Genomic DNA, 17,373 nt, shown 5'->3' with positions numbered 1-17,373 from the left:
TTTAAATATATGTATAAAAATAAATAAATATTTAATAATTTGAAACCGCCTAGGCGCCGCCTAGGAGGCCGCCTAACCGTCTAGGCGCTAGGAGGTGGCTGTCCGCTCGCATACCGCCTAGCGTTTTTTAGAACCTTGAGAGGGACATTGATATGCAGATTAGAAAACAATGTACCTTCAACTTTGCAATCACTAATCGGTTTATCGATGAAGTGACATGTGAGGTGGTTCCGTTGGACGTATGCCAAGTTATATTGGGTAGTCCATATTTATGAGACCGTGATGCAATTCACTATAGGAGGCTTCGCAAGTATCGTCTCGTGAAGGATGGAAAAGAGTTCCACATCAACGTGTGCATGCCGTAATCTCTAAATAGTTTGCTGACAGTTAACCAAGCCAAAAGATTGGTTAACTCTTGTGGGCGTTTTATTATTATTAATGATTGTTACTTTATCAACAGTGACTCTAATACCTTCACAATGTTCCAATATTGGAAAATTGTAGAAGGATTTTCAAAGTTCTTTTTCAGGATGTGCAAGGTTTACCACCTCAAAGAGCTGTGGGCATGAAATCCAACTAGTAGGAGACTCACCTCTACCAAACTTGGGTTTATATCGCACTTCTCTAACGGAAAGTGAAGAGATCAAGAAGCAAGTACAAGAACTTCTTGAACAAGGAGTCATCAAGCCTAGTTGCTGACCATGTGGTTCACCAGTGCTACTTGTACCAAAGAAAGATGGAGGTTGGCGCATGTGTGTTGACTATCGAGCACTTAATAAGATCATGATCAAGAATCGGTATCCGCTACCAAGGATTGATGATCTTCTAGATCAATTGCATGGTGGTTGTTACTTCACAAAACTCGATCTCAAATCTGGCTATCACCAGGTACGCATCCATGAAGAAGATACTTGGAAAACTACTTTTAAGATGAAACGAGGATTGTTTGAGTGGTTGGTTATGCTATTTGGACTATGTAATGCTCCAACAACATTTATGTGACTAATGAATGAAGTACTTTGCCCTTTCATTCATCACATGGGAGGATCAACTTCGCCATATTGCTCAAGTACTGGAGGTTTTACAAGCTAGTCAACTACAGTTGAACGAGAAGAAATGTGAATTCGGGAAGCAACAACTTGTCTACTTAGGGTTCATTGTTGGTGCAGGGAAGCTTAAAGTGGATCTAGAAAAGGTGCAAGTAATCACTCGATGGCCTACACCTCATTCAGTGACTGAAGTTCGAAGCTTCATTGGTGCGTGCCAATATTTGAGAAAGTTTATCAGACATTTCTTCTAATTGCAACACCATTACATACTCTTACAAAGGCCAATAAAAAAAGTGAATGATCAAGGAAACATGATGAATCTTTCTAGTTATTAAAACGGAAGATCACCAAGGCCCCAGTATTGGCACTGCCAAATATGCAAAAAGCATTTGAAGTTGAAGCAGATGCATCAAATTATGCGATGGGAGCCGTATTACTCCAGGATGGTAAACCAGTTGCCTACCATTATGAGATGTTTAGTGGACCAATTTTAAACCATCCGACTTATGACACTGAGCTTTATGCACTGCATCAAGCAGTAAAGTATTGGAGAGCTTACTTGCTAGGACTGCATCAAGCAGTCAAGTATTGGAGAGCTTACTTGCTAGGAAAAAAAGTCGTGGTTCACTCTGATCATAAGCCTCTTCAGTATCTAAGTAGCAAGAAATTTTGGAGTTGAAAAGACTTTATATCCGTATTTGGCTGAGTGGGTAAACGTACTTTGTCGATATGTCTATTGGCAAAAGATGCATGTTGATGTTTCTAGATACATTCGAAGTTGTGCTCTATGTAATACTTCGAAGCCTTCCAACATGAAGTTGAGATTGTATTATCCATTACTGGTACCTAACCGACCTTGGGAGAGCATTGCAATGGATTTCCTCGAGGGATTACCCAAAACCAAGTCTGGGAATGATTACTTATTTGTAGTAGTTGATCATTTCAGCAAGATGGTAATACTCATTCCATGCAACAAGACTGTCACACGAGAGAGAGCTGCTAAGTTATTTTTTCAACACGTTTGGAAACATTTTGGCCGCCCAACTTCGATTATATAAGACCGAGATAGTCGATTCTTAAGACATTTCTGGAGGTCATTATGGGGAATGATGGATACTAGGTTGAAGCGCAGTACTGCTTTTCATCCACAAACTGATGGACAAACAGAAGTAGTCAACCGAACAATGGTGCATTTATTAAGGGGTTATAATTCCAAGCATCCGAAAACTTGGGATGAAAGTCTCCGATATTTGCAGTTTACTTTTAAACGAGCAATTCATGGCTCCACACTGAAATCTCCTTTCGAGGTTTGTTTAGGGTACAAGTGACAAAGCATTAATTGCAAAGGAAGAAGAAGAACATGTTCAAACGAGTTTCTAAAATCCATTCAGAAGTGGAAGCACAATTGCAACGATCCGAACAACGATATAAAGCTCGACATGACAAGCATCGTGTGCCCTATACTTTTAAAGAGGGTGACTTAGTATGGTTACACCTTGGAAAACAATGGTTAACTGGTGAATGCAAGAATCTCAAGCCTATCCGATATGGATCATTCAAGATCATCAAACAAATTGGTGATAATGTCTTCCAGCTCAAACAACCACCTTATATGCATATGTACTCGATTATCAATGTCGAGAATTTGAAGCTCTTTGAACCGTCTCTTTTGGATGATGAACCCAATGAAGATGCTCGTCTTCCTTCAATCGATGGCTTGAAAATGGAGCGAAAAGAGCCACTAGAGGATCATTATATACTGGAGTAAAAGGAATGTCAACCCCGCCATCAAAAGTGCGAGTATTTCCACATAGGTAGAAAGAGTCAACTTCCTAGCAAATCTAAATGGTACTTGAGGGCAAAGGCAATTGCAGAGTTTCCTCATCTAAAATTACCTTGAACAGGAGCTCAAGGTTCCTAAATGGGGGAGCCATGATCCAGGAGAATCTCACATATAATTAATTACTATTAATTAATTATACCTAATTATAACTTTACGATATAAATAATATAGTTATAATTAGTTAACAGTTCAAAACCATCGATTGTTAATGGTTTTAAACTGATTCTCTATTTATAGTTTTATATTTTAGGAATCTATCTTTGTATGTAAATCAGCATGGCTGAGATAATTATTCATTCAATCGAAATTAATTTTCTTTTGTTTCAATCTTATTTTGTCTTTAATTTTTTTATACTTTCCTCTCATATTGAGAAGTCAGCTTCCAAGGAGACGTAACGACTCATGTTTTCCTATTTAAGTTCTATCTACTAGAAGTTTTGGATCATTTCCATCATCTTCTAAGTCTTCTCCGATCTAGTGCCCTTCGTTAGTAAGAACAAGACCTCCTCAAGCCAAGGAGAGAGAGAGAGAGAGAGAGAAAGGACCGGCCGAAATACCAAGGCCGCCAAGAAGAAGCTCGAAACCGATGGAGCATGTGGTCCAGTCTGAGCGAAGACGACAGTAGTGTTGCAACCCTAGGCTCAGTCCCGACTCGTTGCTTTGCCTTCACAGATGGTCGGATCTCGTCGTTTAACTCTTTCAACTAGAAACCTCTTTGGGCATCTATCTTCTTCAACCTCTGACTTGTAGATCGCTGACATCCTCTATACGATCGTCTCACCTGAGACGCTCCAGTCCTGGCAGTTGTGCTAGAATAGATTCTAGCATAGAACCATATCGGTCCAGAATCTTGACAGTGTTCGACTATGTAACATCCCTAAATTCATAACAATAAAATTTCGAATTTGTGGATGCGAACACTGATATAACTTCAATAAATTAAATTACGTTACAGTATCTGAATATCTTTTCTAAGTTTAACAAAACACTTAGATTGCAAATTGTAACAAAACGTAATTACACGAGTGTCAGTTGTACAGTTGTCAACTCTCACAAGTCCTCACCAAAATAAGAAAATGAACACTTGTAAAAACAACACTATGTTGTTACGTTGCTCACTCTTTCCGCCTCTACTACTGCGAAGTACCTACAATGCTACCCCTTGCACCAATAATGGTACACCAGGATTGTAAACACAAACATGGTCAGCTTCTTAGCAGGTATAAGTAAACTTAAAAACATACTCAACCTAACATCAACCACGCAACCAATGCCACAACAATCACAATATCTCGCAACACATGCATAATGACAATAACAACACAACATATGCAAACAAAACACACTCACAAAAACATTGCAATACATGCAGAACATTTCTGGGTTAATACGACCCTCATGTCGCACCCAAAAAATTGCCAATAAGACTAGAGCTCTAGCTAATCATCCCCACATCTGGCCAAGGTTTCGACATTTGCCTACGCCAAAAAGGCAGAACATTTAAATCAATTTTACCACTTCGGCTGCCACTAAGGCTAAATCATTTGTACTCATTTTCTTTCGCCAACCTGGCCGCCACTAAGGTAGAACAACTCACACAAAGTCTTTTGCCTCAAAAGGGCCGCTACAAAGACACAACCACAACCTACAAAGCCACGCACACAACAATCATACCGGAAGATACATTTTCTTCTTTTCCGGCAACAACATAACATCAATAGTCACAATAATGCCGAAATGTATATTTTCTTCCCTCCCGGTAGGGGTGTAAATGAGCCGAGCCGAGCCGAATACTAATTTGTTCATGTTTGGCTCATTTTCATTCGATCGAGCTCGAGTCGAGCTAAAATTTAATTTTTATACTTCATGTTCAAGCTTGGCTCGGCTTGAAAAAGCTCGAGCTGGGCTCACGCCAGCTCATTTTATAAGATAAGGTCAAACTCGAATTGAGCCGCCTTGAATCATATGAAATTAAAATTTTAAAATTTAGAAATTAAAAAGAAAATTTTTAAATCTAATGTCTTAGCATCACACAAATCCCTTTTATTTGTAATAAACTAAAAATAACAAATCAAACTTGTTATTGAACTTAAAGTTTTTAACTAATGATTCTAGAAAGAAAGAAACCGAAACCTTTCAATTTCTTTCGAACTAATATTATATATTTAATATTATTTATTATATAAAAATTATACTTTATATATACTATAAAAGTTAATAAGTTAAGCTTAATTAATAAACAAGCCAAGCTTTTAACAAGTCTAGCTATCTCACGAGCTAAACCAGTCGAACGAGCCGAATACTTATTGTTCAAGCTCTGTCATTTTCAAGGTCGGGCTTGATATTGAGCTCAAACGCGGCTCATTTAATTTTACAAGTTCAAGCCGAACGGGCTAAAAGTGAGCCAAACACGAGCAGCTCGAGCCTACTTACAACCCTACCTCCCGGCTCAACAACATATATATACACTTCAACTACACAAATATTCCATTCAAAATCCTCTAATTTACCAAGAGGTACATTTTATTCCCCCTCGGTCCCGTCCTCCACAATTCAATATAAACCAACTAAAAATACACAATATGTTTCACATTCAATAAGATCATTATATACATAATGATAAATTGATAGGAGCACAAAATGTGACGTTCTTAATGTTTTTCTGCCCTATTCTTACTCTTTGTTGCCTCTTATTTAGTATGTTTTAGTTTCTTTTGTATGAATAAGTGTCTAGGTAGAGCTTATATCGATTATGAGTGAATTGATGATGAAATCGTGCTAAGTGTTAAGAATACTTGTTGAGATATGATTCCTTGTTCGAGTAGGATTCATCATTTCTTATTTCTTTGTCACCTTCACCGATTATTGCCTAGGTTCAGTTAGACTTGTGCCTTTAAATATGTTAATTTCTTTATGTGATTGGGGTTACATGATGGGTTAGTATGTTAAATTTTGAATGAGGCTGAGCTGAGTTTGAATGTGTTAAAGGGTCATTGAGTTAGGAACCTTGGGAGGAACTTAACTGCATAACCGATTCTAAGATGTATAATGAACCCTACGGCATGAACTTAAATGAGAGTAGATTTTGTTTCTTTTGTTCTTATGTTATTTGTTTGGTAATTACTTATCTGTTGGTTGATTGATCACATGTATATATTAGTTTAGGATTTATTTTTCTGTTCTTGATCCGATCATATATCAAATCTTTAAATCTCATATGAATTTGTTGTTAAATGTTTGTGATTCTTTGCCCTGGCTGGATCCCTGATTTGTGAACGATACCCTCTTGCTTTATACTATTAACGATGCTTACAGGGTTAATATTGATGTCGAGTAATCGAACCGATCATAAATATATGAATATCCTATTACCATTTAAATATACGTATTTTAATAATCAAATATATATATATATATATACACACATTTATAAGAATCACACCACAAGATAATTATACAAATATGTAAGTAAACATGTCTAGTTATCGCCAAGGGTAAATAGATCAAACGTGAGGTTTACTCACCGTTATCGTTCCCGCTTTTTAACTTGTAACTCCAAAAGAGTTTACTTATGCGCTTCGATGAACTCCAAGTACGTAACTGACACGAATCTCACTTAGTAATAATTGAGTTCAAAACGCTAAACAACTCAACAAAACCTCAAAACTATTAAGGCCACCCAAATCAAACGTTTGGTACTTTCACTCTCTCTTTACACCACTTCCAACACCCTTAACAACTCATACTACTCCCTTAGTTCCCTAACACCACTCTCTCGGCCTTCACCCTTCAAAACCACAAACCAATCTCATTGCCCCAACCACGCAAAAACAACAAAACAAGCTCACCAACTAACTAAACATTTAATCCCACTCTTAACACAAGGAAAACCTCCACACTTTCGCTTTAAGTAACTCTTGGCCTCTCTCTTTCTCTCAACTGTCCCAAAACAGTAACAAGATCCTAACCCACTAAACCAATCACCCAAAACAGTCCAAACTTAATAACTTTAAGCCTAGACTCCAACAAAGTTTAACTCCACCAAAACAACCCCTAGGACGCAGCCACTCTTTAAAACACAAAAGAACAACTTCACACTTCCAACACAGCTCTCGGCCTCCCTCTCCCTCAACTGTCCTAAAACACAACCCACTTCCCAACACTTCAGTACACACACACAACCCCTTACTCTCAAAACCACCAAAATTCTTACAAGGGATTTCGAAATTACCAAAGGCCTTAGCTCCTTGAGCTACTAACACAAGATTGAAATCTCTAATCACACTTTTCCTTGCAGCTGCACCTCCGTGGCTCTTGTGCAACCATCTAGCAGCTTCACCAGCGCCTTCTCAGTCCAATTCCATCGACGACACCGAAGCTAGCAGCAACACCCAAGCAGCAGTGGGTTTCTAGTCATTGATGCAGCTGGATGGTGTTGGTGTGTTCTTGAGTAGCCACGGTGATAAAATATGTGGCTAGTTTGAATGGTTTTGGTGAAATGATGAACTATGAAGGAGTACGAAGGAAAGGGAAAGAGAGAGTGAGTTCGGTGGAGAAGTAGAAGAAACGAAGAACAAAAGAAGAAGATATACTCGATGGAGAGTGAGGTAATATTTATTCAAATCCTCTCCCCATTTTACCCCTCTGAACAACAAACTTCCGTAATTAATTTATCGCTCTTCCGACTTCTGAAAATTACTTGCTGAATATCTACGAACTCGTTTTGACGAGCTCTACAACTTTAGTGAAGGGAGTTTTCTGACACGAGCGATGTAAATAAAAGTCAACCCTTGAATCAAATGAATTAAATCGTAAAACAACTTATTGGTTCTCGAACTGATTTCTACTTCAAATGAAGACTATTTAAAAGACGTTGAATATGGATATAACCAAAATATTATTTCATTAATCTCCATGAGATTATAAAAAAAATTGAAATCCGGGTTAGTACAGACTAGATCAGCACACTTGACAGTTGACACATAACCTCTGGTTTTTAAACGATGATCGGCCGACTTCAGAAGCCCATAATTAGCGACGACGTCTGCATGTGCTCCTTCCCAGCCTCAAATAGTCGGATAGCTCCTTACTTCGCAGGCGGCGGTCATCAAGATTCGAGATAATTGATAAGCGGTGATACAACGGTTTAGTTAAAATTGGGCGGTGGCAATGTTCGTAATTTTCAGAAAAATGAGGGGAAACAGTTTATGAATTTTAATTAGGTGACTTTTTTATATTTAAGGCACTCTTATGTGACTTTTTTTATGATCTACCCTATTTTGTTATCAGTTTTCAATAATATCCTACTCTAAACCTTGTTGATTAAGGAAAAATTTAGTAGCATATTGATAAGGCAAAACTAACATAACTTCATCTTTCATTCTCCTAGAATAAATAGTAGCAACCACGGGTAAGAATGCATGAGCTTTGCTAACAGAGCTCTGTAAATCAGAATCATGATATATATAACACTGCTACAAGTTTTTTCCAAAATAAAATACTGAAGCAAAATAACACTGGCAATCTAGAATAAATATAGGCTAAACTGAACAAATATAGGCAAAATCACTGACGCCCACGAATATAAATTCCTGTAAATTAACTTGAGCATACATCCCTATTATACTCAAATAGGATGTTTCCTTTAAAAACCAAACAAGTTATGTCATAAACTCTTAATATAGCAAATACCCTAGTCCCTATACATGCTGTACCAAGGTAAATAAAGCTAAAATGAGAAACTTCATAATGAACTTAACAAAGAATGAATTCTTGCTTCATAATGGGACTCAACAAATCAAAACTGACGGCAACTGGCTCCAACTCTCCAAGTAAAAGCAAAAATATCTATAATGAAAGTACTGCACCGACAAAGTCTCCGAGCTCCATTATATAACATTTTACTTGAGCTGCCCATTTCTAGCAATAAGCAGCAGTGGCGCAAAGGAAACTCGGTGCTTGTCCACAGCCCAGAACCACTGAGGTGTTAACTACAGCAGTTCAACAAGCTTTTAGGAAGCACAGAACCAAAGTCATGCCACTAGGCTTACCGAAACAAAAACATTAAAAGAACGCAAAAAAAAAAACTTTAGATTAACCAAAACGCATAAATTCACTCATCTGCAATGTGCTCTGGTTGAGTTAATATCTGAATTACAGATCAATACATGAATGGGTAGTCTTATAACACTGGGCTGCATATAAACAAGTATGGATCAGAAGTGTTGCCTCAAGGCTGGAGAGTGGGTGTTGTTTACATAACATCACATTATATAGCATAAGCAAGTCTCAGTTGCATAACGAGAAACAATGTACACAAAAGATTCTCATTTTTCTACCTTTAAACTTACAGTATGTGAAGCCATCACATACCTGACTGTGAGCAATAGCTTAAAATAATGTAAATCTTCCAGACTAAAATAGATCAAGTGCAGACCAAATAAGTGGAGGAGTATGCCAGTTTCCCAGAGTGTGGACTAACCAAAAGACAAGCTCTTGAATTACAATGAAATTTCTAGTTTAGGTACACATAAAAGCCGGATGAGAGAAACTGAATCCCGTGAATCAAGCCATCTACTAGATGAACTTCGGGTCCCCAAAACTTCCTAGTAATTGGTTGCCAAAAAATAACTTTATTCCAACACGAGTTATAATTAATATAAACACTCATACGACTCAGACCAAATAACATATACACTTATATGTCAATGTGCCGACAAAATTAACCCCAACCTATGTAAGCAGAATGGTTTTTATCTATAGTTGTGTTCCATGACGAACAAATAAATACAAGATACATTATCTAGTAAATAGGCGACAATTGAAAAGAACACTCAGAGAAGCAAAACAGAATTAGTTGGTCTTCTTTACTAGTATCTCCATTTTTTTTTCCTAGCAATATTTACCCAACACATCCAAATTACAGCTTCTTCTTCACTAGTATTGTTCTTTTTACCTCATGTCAGTAAACCAAACATGCCTAACACTACATACAAATTAGTTGGTCCACTTTGAAACACTAGTATTGTCAGCTACCTCACAGTTACCTATAATTTTGCCGCTGTCACGTAATCACCAATTTTTTTTATAAATTATAAAGATACCTATTCAGAGCTTATACAGAATTGTGAAAAAGCAAGCAGTTCCAACTATAAATGAATGGATCACCTTCTCTTTTCCTTCTTCTGTAGCAGCTACAAAGCATAGACATACTGCAATGATAAAAAGTAATTTTGGAAGAAAGTAAAAGAGTCATGAAAGGTCAGTCAGTGTCGAACTCCATTTCACTTCATTGCTAAGAGTGAATCCACTACACAAAACAGGTTAAACCACATGCAATTACATAAGCAGAAAGAGTTCAAGGAATAAACATTGTACTATGTATATAGATCTCATGCCTACAAAATCACCAGCTTTTGTCTTAGCATAAATTGCATAATGTACCCCTTAGCAAAAAGAAATGGATGGTTAAAACATCAGTAAATTTGTGGCTGTCCCAACAACAAAGGGCTCCAATAACAGCCGAGTCAAGAAGTAAAAGATAACACCCAACGCAATAGATATAGGCAGTGCAGGCAAAGCACGATTGCACACTGACAACAAGATAAGTGTGCATCCAAGTCCCGAAATAATGGCGAGATAACAGGCATAAACAGTCATAAGGTCAAACATTGCAGCTCTGCCCACAAGAACACTGTAGAAAATGAAATCACCAAGGCCGAGTTTAATACCTCTACTGAACATCTCAGTAGCATCCCTTCTCAACTGCTCTCTCTCATTCCCCGAGCCAGGCATTTGAACAAGAGGAGACCTCTCCTCCTCATCGCCCACGATTTCAGACCCAAACCGCCTCGCTCTATCCGACACAGCATTGACAGAGAATAACTCCCCCGACAAAGAATCACCGCTGGAAGAGTGCCTATCCACCAACAGCAGCCTCTCACCATCAACATCAACCACAGTGTCATTGTCCCTCGAGACGGCCTGAAGCTCAACGGAGCCAGAATCGGAGACGCCGGCGACCAGAAACGCCAGGGGGGATCCGTTTCGCGGCGCGGTAGGGCGGGCCTCGTAAACCAAGGCGGGGAGCTCCTCGTCGCGGCTAGAGGCGAGCTCGACAAGGAGCTTAAGAGGGCCGCCGGGGGCGAGAACAGCGACCAGATCATAGAGGGCAAGCGCGACGAGGAGAACCCAGGTGGTCCATTCGGGCAACTTGGTGAACCAAGCGGCGACGATGATGCCCAGGGAGACCATATAAGCCTGGCGGAGGAGAATGGGCATGCCGGCGGCGAACATGGACAAGACGCCGAGGAGGGTGAAATTGAAGAGGAGGAGGAAGCAGGTGAGGGAGTCGATGGGGATGGAGAAGTGCTGGATGAGGGAGAGGAAGATGGAGCCGCCCATGGTGGCGAGGACGAAGAAGGCGGAGAAGCGCATGTAGTTCTTGAGGAAGTTGGTGAAGTTGTAGTAGTAGAGGAGGACGAGGAGGAAGGTGACGACGGCGATGAGGACGACGAAGACGAGGGCGTTGAGGAGAGCGCCTTCGAGCTTCTGGGAGGTGGAGTCGGTGGGGCTCTCGAGGTAGACGAGATTCGCGGCGGTGCGGATGGATGAGGAGGAGGAAGAAGAAGGGTCGGAGGGGGAGAGGGCGTAGACGAGGAGAACAACGAGGAACATGCAGATTGAGACTGGGGACATTACGCCGATGATTTCAGCGCCCATCGACTCCAGGATGCTCGACTCCATTCTTGCTCTTCTCTTCCGCCGCCGCCTCCTGGATTCCCAAAATCGTCCAGTCCTGGGGAAATTAATATGGGCTTTTCAACTATCAACACTGGTCGTTCAAGACAGAAGGCCCGACAGCCCGAGGAGCGAGATGGCATTGTTTATAATTTTTAGGGAAAAACCTATGAAGCACGGATACGGACACGAATGTCCGAATCCGACACAATTCGATACGCAGACACGCCAAATGAAATTTTCGTTGGATACGGACACGTTTTGGACATATTTTAAATATATATACCTAATTAAGAAAAAATAAGTAATATATATATATAGTTTCTTAAATTAGAATAAGATCATCTCAAATTCCAAATACAAATACAAGTTCAACATAGTTTCAAACTTCAAACAAAATACATAACGAAATTCAAATACAAATAGCTAATAACTTCATTCAAACTCTAATGTCATCCTCCACAATGTTCTCCAATTCAATAGCATGAACTTAGTCACTGACTCACTGGGATATAGAGCAAGAGAAGAGGAGGGAGTGCTACAACCAAAGGAAAGTCGTGCAAAGAGAAGATTTGTTAACGCATCTAACATTACTTGAAACTGGCGAGTGGTCATTGTTGCTGTGATATTATGGGAATTAAAAGTCAGCTCTTTTAAGGGCTTCACCTGTAACATGAGGATTTCAAAGATAAGCCAAGTGCTCAAAACATAAAATATACCTACATTCAGATAACAGGATGGGAAAACATCATCCATATTTAAATAATAATTACATATTTATCAAAATATTGCAAATATGCACCAATGCAGCTTCATCAACAAATCTACATAAGCAATATTAATACCACAACCTACATTAATTATCCAATGACCAAACAGATAGATTGCAAAGGGCCAACTCACCTTCAACTCGGGAGTTCCACCTTTGTGCCTTGAGTAGCAAAAGTACATGTCACAGGGCATAAATACCCTTTCAAGTAAAGCACCAGTACGTTTCACTTTAAGGGAGCTTCTGCAAATTTTTGGAAGCCACTGGATCAACATCTGTTGGAGCAACATGAGCTTGAACATGCTCCAAACATAACAGAAAATTCCATGCATTTCCAAGTCATTTCCGGTTCACATTCTGGCAAATTCACAGTATCAATACCAAGCACCTTCTCTATCATCTCATGGCCAACATGAAGAACTGAATGAAATGACCGGGCCAAAACACGGCCACTAACAGCAACAAGCAAAAACCTTCCTTGTTTATATAAACAAACAAAAAAAGCAAATGATCCTCAGATGATAGTATTATTACTTTTTGCAAGTTTCTTACTAAATTAATGCACAAGCATATAATTCACACATGGTATGGAACTATCAAATCTACACTTAGCTTTTCTTTCAAACAAGTTTCTGTGGGGAAGCAAATAAAACAGAATTGAGAGAAACAAAAGTAAACAGTCACCTCTAACTTGCCAAAATCATACTCAATGCATTATAATCGCTTCTCAATCATAATATATTCTAACAAAACATGGCAAGGTAAAACATGGAAAAGATGATTATAAACATAACTGAAGCCAATCTTAGAAAACAAGCAAATGAATTTGGGCAAACCAGTCACAGTTCTACAGATTGAAAAAAATGAATTGAAACCCCCAAAAGCTAAAACAGAGAACGAGGGATGATGACGACCCATAACTCCTTCAATTCAACCATAAGTCCATAACCCATAACAAATCAAAAACATGTTAATTTCTTTATTCAATCAACATAAGTAGAAGAAGAAGAAGAAGAGAGAGAGGAGAGAGTCACAAGTTGCACTTACCTTACCGAAGAGAGCGCCTTCTTCGGTGATGACGATAGGAGGAAGAGGCTCGGCAACGAAGTGGAAGTGGTCGGAGGTGGGGAGGAAGTGGTCGGAGCCTCCGAGGTGGAACCCTTCGGGGTTGGAGCTGCGTAGAGTGAATGAGCGAGTCCACAATGGATACGCGCGTGTCCATTACGTATTTTAACGTGTCCGAGCCGTGTCCAAATTTAATTCACGTGTCCGTGTCCGTGTCAGACACCCGATACGCATTGATGGGAGCGTGTCCGTGCTTCATAGGGAAAAACTCACCAACAGTCCCTGAACTCATGTGGTAAGGATAATCTGATCCCTGACCTTTAAAAAGGATCAAATAGATTCCTTAACTCTTATTCTAATATCAATAAGGTACTTCTGTCAAAACTTTTGGAATATTCCGTTAAGATATTACTTTTTCTGTTAATTTTGTCATTTTGTTAAAATTTTGACGGAGCATGGTGGATCTAATTCTTAATATTTATTTATCTAAGCAATTTACTAATCTTTAAATCTACCCTCTATACTCAAAGGTAAACAGTTATTTATCATCATAACAATTATCATAGCTTCTAGACTTAGGCTTTTAGTGTTTGCTAAACTGTCTTTAAAAGAACTGTAACAAGTAAAAGCAAAATATAAACAACTAATAAGAAATAGAGAGAACCTTCCAAGAAATACCAAAAATTACTGGGATATTATCTACATAATACAGCGTAGAATCTACGCATCCCAAAAAAATATCGAAGTTCTTCAATAAATTTTTGAAGAAGATCAGAAACCTCTTCACATTTTGAGTATCGGTTAGATTCACCCTAGCTGGTATCAGAGCTTGTTTCACTCAGAGACAAGTGAAGATCAGGCTTATGCCACAAAGTTGGCTCTTTTCATCCAATAAAAAAAAGAAGTCAGACCTAAAAATTACCAGTCCTTTTGTACTGAAAAAGCTACTGATAAGTGGCAAGTGTGCTTTCATTCAAAACATATTCAAGAAAGCTAGTACTCCATATAATACATTTGTAGAATATTAAATACCTTATACGACGAACATATTCATCTCCAAAAGATGATTGGAGTAGCAGATATTGATCCGTCAAGACCTAGCATGATTGAATTTCTAGATTATCTATCTAGAGAAAAAGGCAATAACAAAGTTGCATAACAACTCGAAAGGTTTAATCTTCGATTAGATCAACTCAAAGAAATAAATTCCCAACTAACAAATAACAAAATGATAAAATTAATAGAAAAAGTAATATCTTAATGGAATATTCGAAAAGTTTTGACAGAAGTACCTTATTGATATTAGAATAAGAGTTCAGTGATCTCTTTAATCATTTTTAAAGGTCAGTGATAAGATTGTCCTTACCACATGAGTTCAGGAACTGCTGATGAATTTTCCTCTAATTTTTATGATAAACCAAGATTTAATACAACATAGGTAGAAGAAATACATCATATTCACTATTATAATATATTTGGGAATCCTACTCACTATTACAATATATATGAGAATACTTGCTCGGGCTTCAAGTCAAAATTGTACACTGAGTCGGAGGAGCAAGATGGCATATATCAAAATTAATTATTAAAATATTCTTACAGTGTGTTTAGATAATTTCAAATTCTTTGAAATTTAAATAAAAAGTTGGTATTTCAAAATTCTTTTTTCTCAAAATTTTCTATTTTGATTAAAAATCAGTGAAAATTGCAATTCATGTGGAAAATAAATCAAGAAATTTAAGATGGAGATTCCCCACGTAAATTCCATCAAAAATAGGTATTTTTTCTGAATTTCTTCCAAATGATCTTAATTTTTTTTATTTTAAAAGTATTACATTATATAATTCAAACAATGAAATTCTCAATCAATAGAATTCAAATCTATGGAATTCTAATTCCCATGATTTTATAAATTCTATAAAAACTTAAACTACAGTATCCAAACACACCGTTACGGCCTTACCTTCTTTTGGCCGAAGGGAATTATTGAAATATCTTATTAGCGAAAAACAATTATTGAAATATGTTATTGGGAAAAAAGTCCCCAAATCTGAGTAGGTCGACATTTTTCCTTAAAATTATATAGGGGCTCATACTTGGGCTTTGGATATGGGTGCAACGTGAGTGCTTTTCTGACGTTCCTCCATTGGATTTGGGGCTATTGGGCTGACAACTAGATTGGAACGCATCCCGAATTTAGGCATGGGAGAGTTTTAGTGTTCTTTTGTTGTTGTTGAAGGAAAATCACTATTAGTGTGCCTTCCTTAAAATAAATAATGGAAATAATTAATGACGTTTATGATCAACGGACATAACAGATCAATCACCATTATGTAGCCTTAATTACCATTGTAATTACCATTTACTTCTATTGTAATCATGACCCATATATAAAAGGGATTATCGATTAGATGAGTAGACCAATTCCATTTTCCTAAAACATGTTATCAGCACTTTGTTTTACCTTTGAGTTTTCAGACAAAGAAAAACAAAACCCTATTTTCTGAAAAATCCCTCCTGCCATGAACAAAATCAAACAGTAGATAGAAAAATTTCTGCCGAAAAAGAAAAAAACCAAGAAAAAACAATAGGTAGAAATCGTTTTTTTTTTCCACAACCACCCAAAAATTCGCCGACATACTCTATAGCCCCTACTTTGTTCTCCGTAGGGCTGGGCATGAGCCGGGATTAGGTTAATCCTGGTCTGTCCCGTAATTTAAAATAAGGGACGGGACGGGATTAGGTGTTTTTAAAAGTGATCCCGCCAGACCCATGTCTTGTTCGGGATTGGGACTAAAACAGGCCTAAAATGATATTTGTAAAATAATGCAATAATTATCTTAGAATGCAAATAAAGAATTAATCAATTACCATATACACTATAATAAGTTCAATTCTACTTGTTAACTTTAGATGCATATCTTGCTTAAATCTATTACTAGATAATCATCAAAGACTATATATCTTAATTAACAATGGTTTACGTAATGTTTAGAGAAGGAAAATAAACTCTCTTTTTTTTTAAGGGTAAAATAAACTTTTAGGGGGTTGTAGTTGTTGTTAACCTAATATTTCTTAATCAATTTAACAGTCGAGATGAAATCACATTATATATATACTAGTTATTTTAGTTTTATACTAATACGGGACGGGACGAGATTAAATGATGCCTATTAAGTTAATCTTGATCCCGTCCCGTTATTTCAAAACGTGACCGGGCCGGGACGGGATGTGCATTTTTCAAACATGAATCATGTCCTCATCCCCGCAAATTTAAGGATGGGACCAGCACGGGACCGGGATTTCGGGACCAAATCCCCAGCCCTAGTACTTCTCCGGACGCGCAGCCCGACGTCATCAAACCGTCGCCTGGCATCTCAGCCTCAAGCTCGGATTCGTGGACCCCTGTTTTCAAACCGGATCTGATCGACCTAGACCTCGACTTCCTTATCATGATCTCGACGTCTCAACGACGATCTTCACGGCTACAACCCAAAAATCTCTCCCTGCGGAAACCCAAAACGGTCGTTTCCAGACCCGCATTAGTTATCCAGAACAATGGCTCAAGAAACCGGCGACCCATAGCACACAAAGCTGCTGATCCAACACCGCCCCGTCGTCGCCCCTCTTTCCTCGACCTAATGTCGATGACGCCCTCCACAAATCTGCGGTTGTAGTTTTGCGTTACAACCACGACTTGGATTTTAGTGATCCGACCCGCCCAATTAAAACAATTTTTACCTGTTTTGGTAAAAGTCAAAGGTAATTTTCAACTATTACTGCCCAATGAATCATTTTTACTGCTCACTATCCATATTTAACATTTACTGTTTAAAATTAAAGTTAAATGTAAAATCCATTCTACCTTTAATATATTGTTTCCTACTTTTATAAGTCAAAGGTAAATT

At 38.1% G+C, this 17,373-nt stretch overlaps 1 protein-coding gene across 1 annotated transcript; it reads right to left on the bottom strand.

Annotated features, from left to right (window-relative positions):
- Positions 1 to 10,141: 10,141 nt before the first annotated feature.
- Positions 10,142 to 11,689, bottom strand: LOC126788600 (presenilin-like protein At1g08700). The gene has a single exon (XM_050514610.1). It carries the CDS (start codon positions 11,635 to 11,637, stop codon positions 10,360 to 10,362), a length of 1,278 nt encoding a protein of 425 aa, XP_050370567.1. The 5' UTR covers positions 11,638 to 11,689; the 3' UTR covers positions 10,142 to 10,359.
- Between the last annotated feature and the right edge of the window lie 5,684 nt (positions 11,690 to 17,373).

The sequence above is a fragment of the Argentina anserina genome, chromosome 1, assembly GCF_933775445.1.
Source record: "Argentina anserina chromosome 1, drPotAnse1.1, whole genome shotgun sequence".
NCBI classification, from domain to species: domain Eukaryota; kingdom Viridiplantae; phylum Streptophyta; class Magnoliopsida; order Rosales; family Rosaceae; genus Argentina; species Argentina anserina.
The sequence above is the reverse complement of the archived record's forward strand: the minus strand, read 5'-3'. Positions and strand labels throughout refer to the sequence as shown.

Coding starts and splice junctions, on each gene's coding strand:
- LOC126788600 (XM_050514610.1), bottom strand. CDS start 11,637: ATGGAGTCGAGCATCCTGGAGTCGATGGGCGCTGAAATCATCGGCGTA.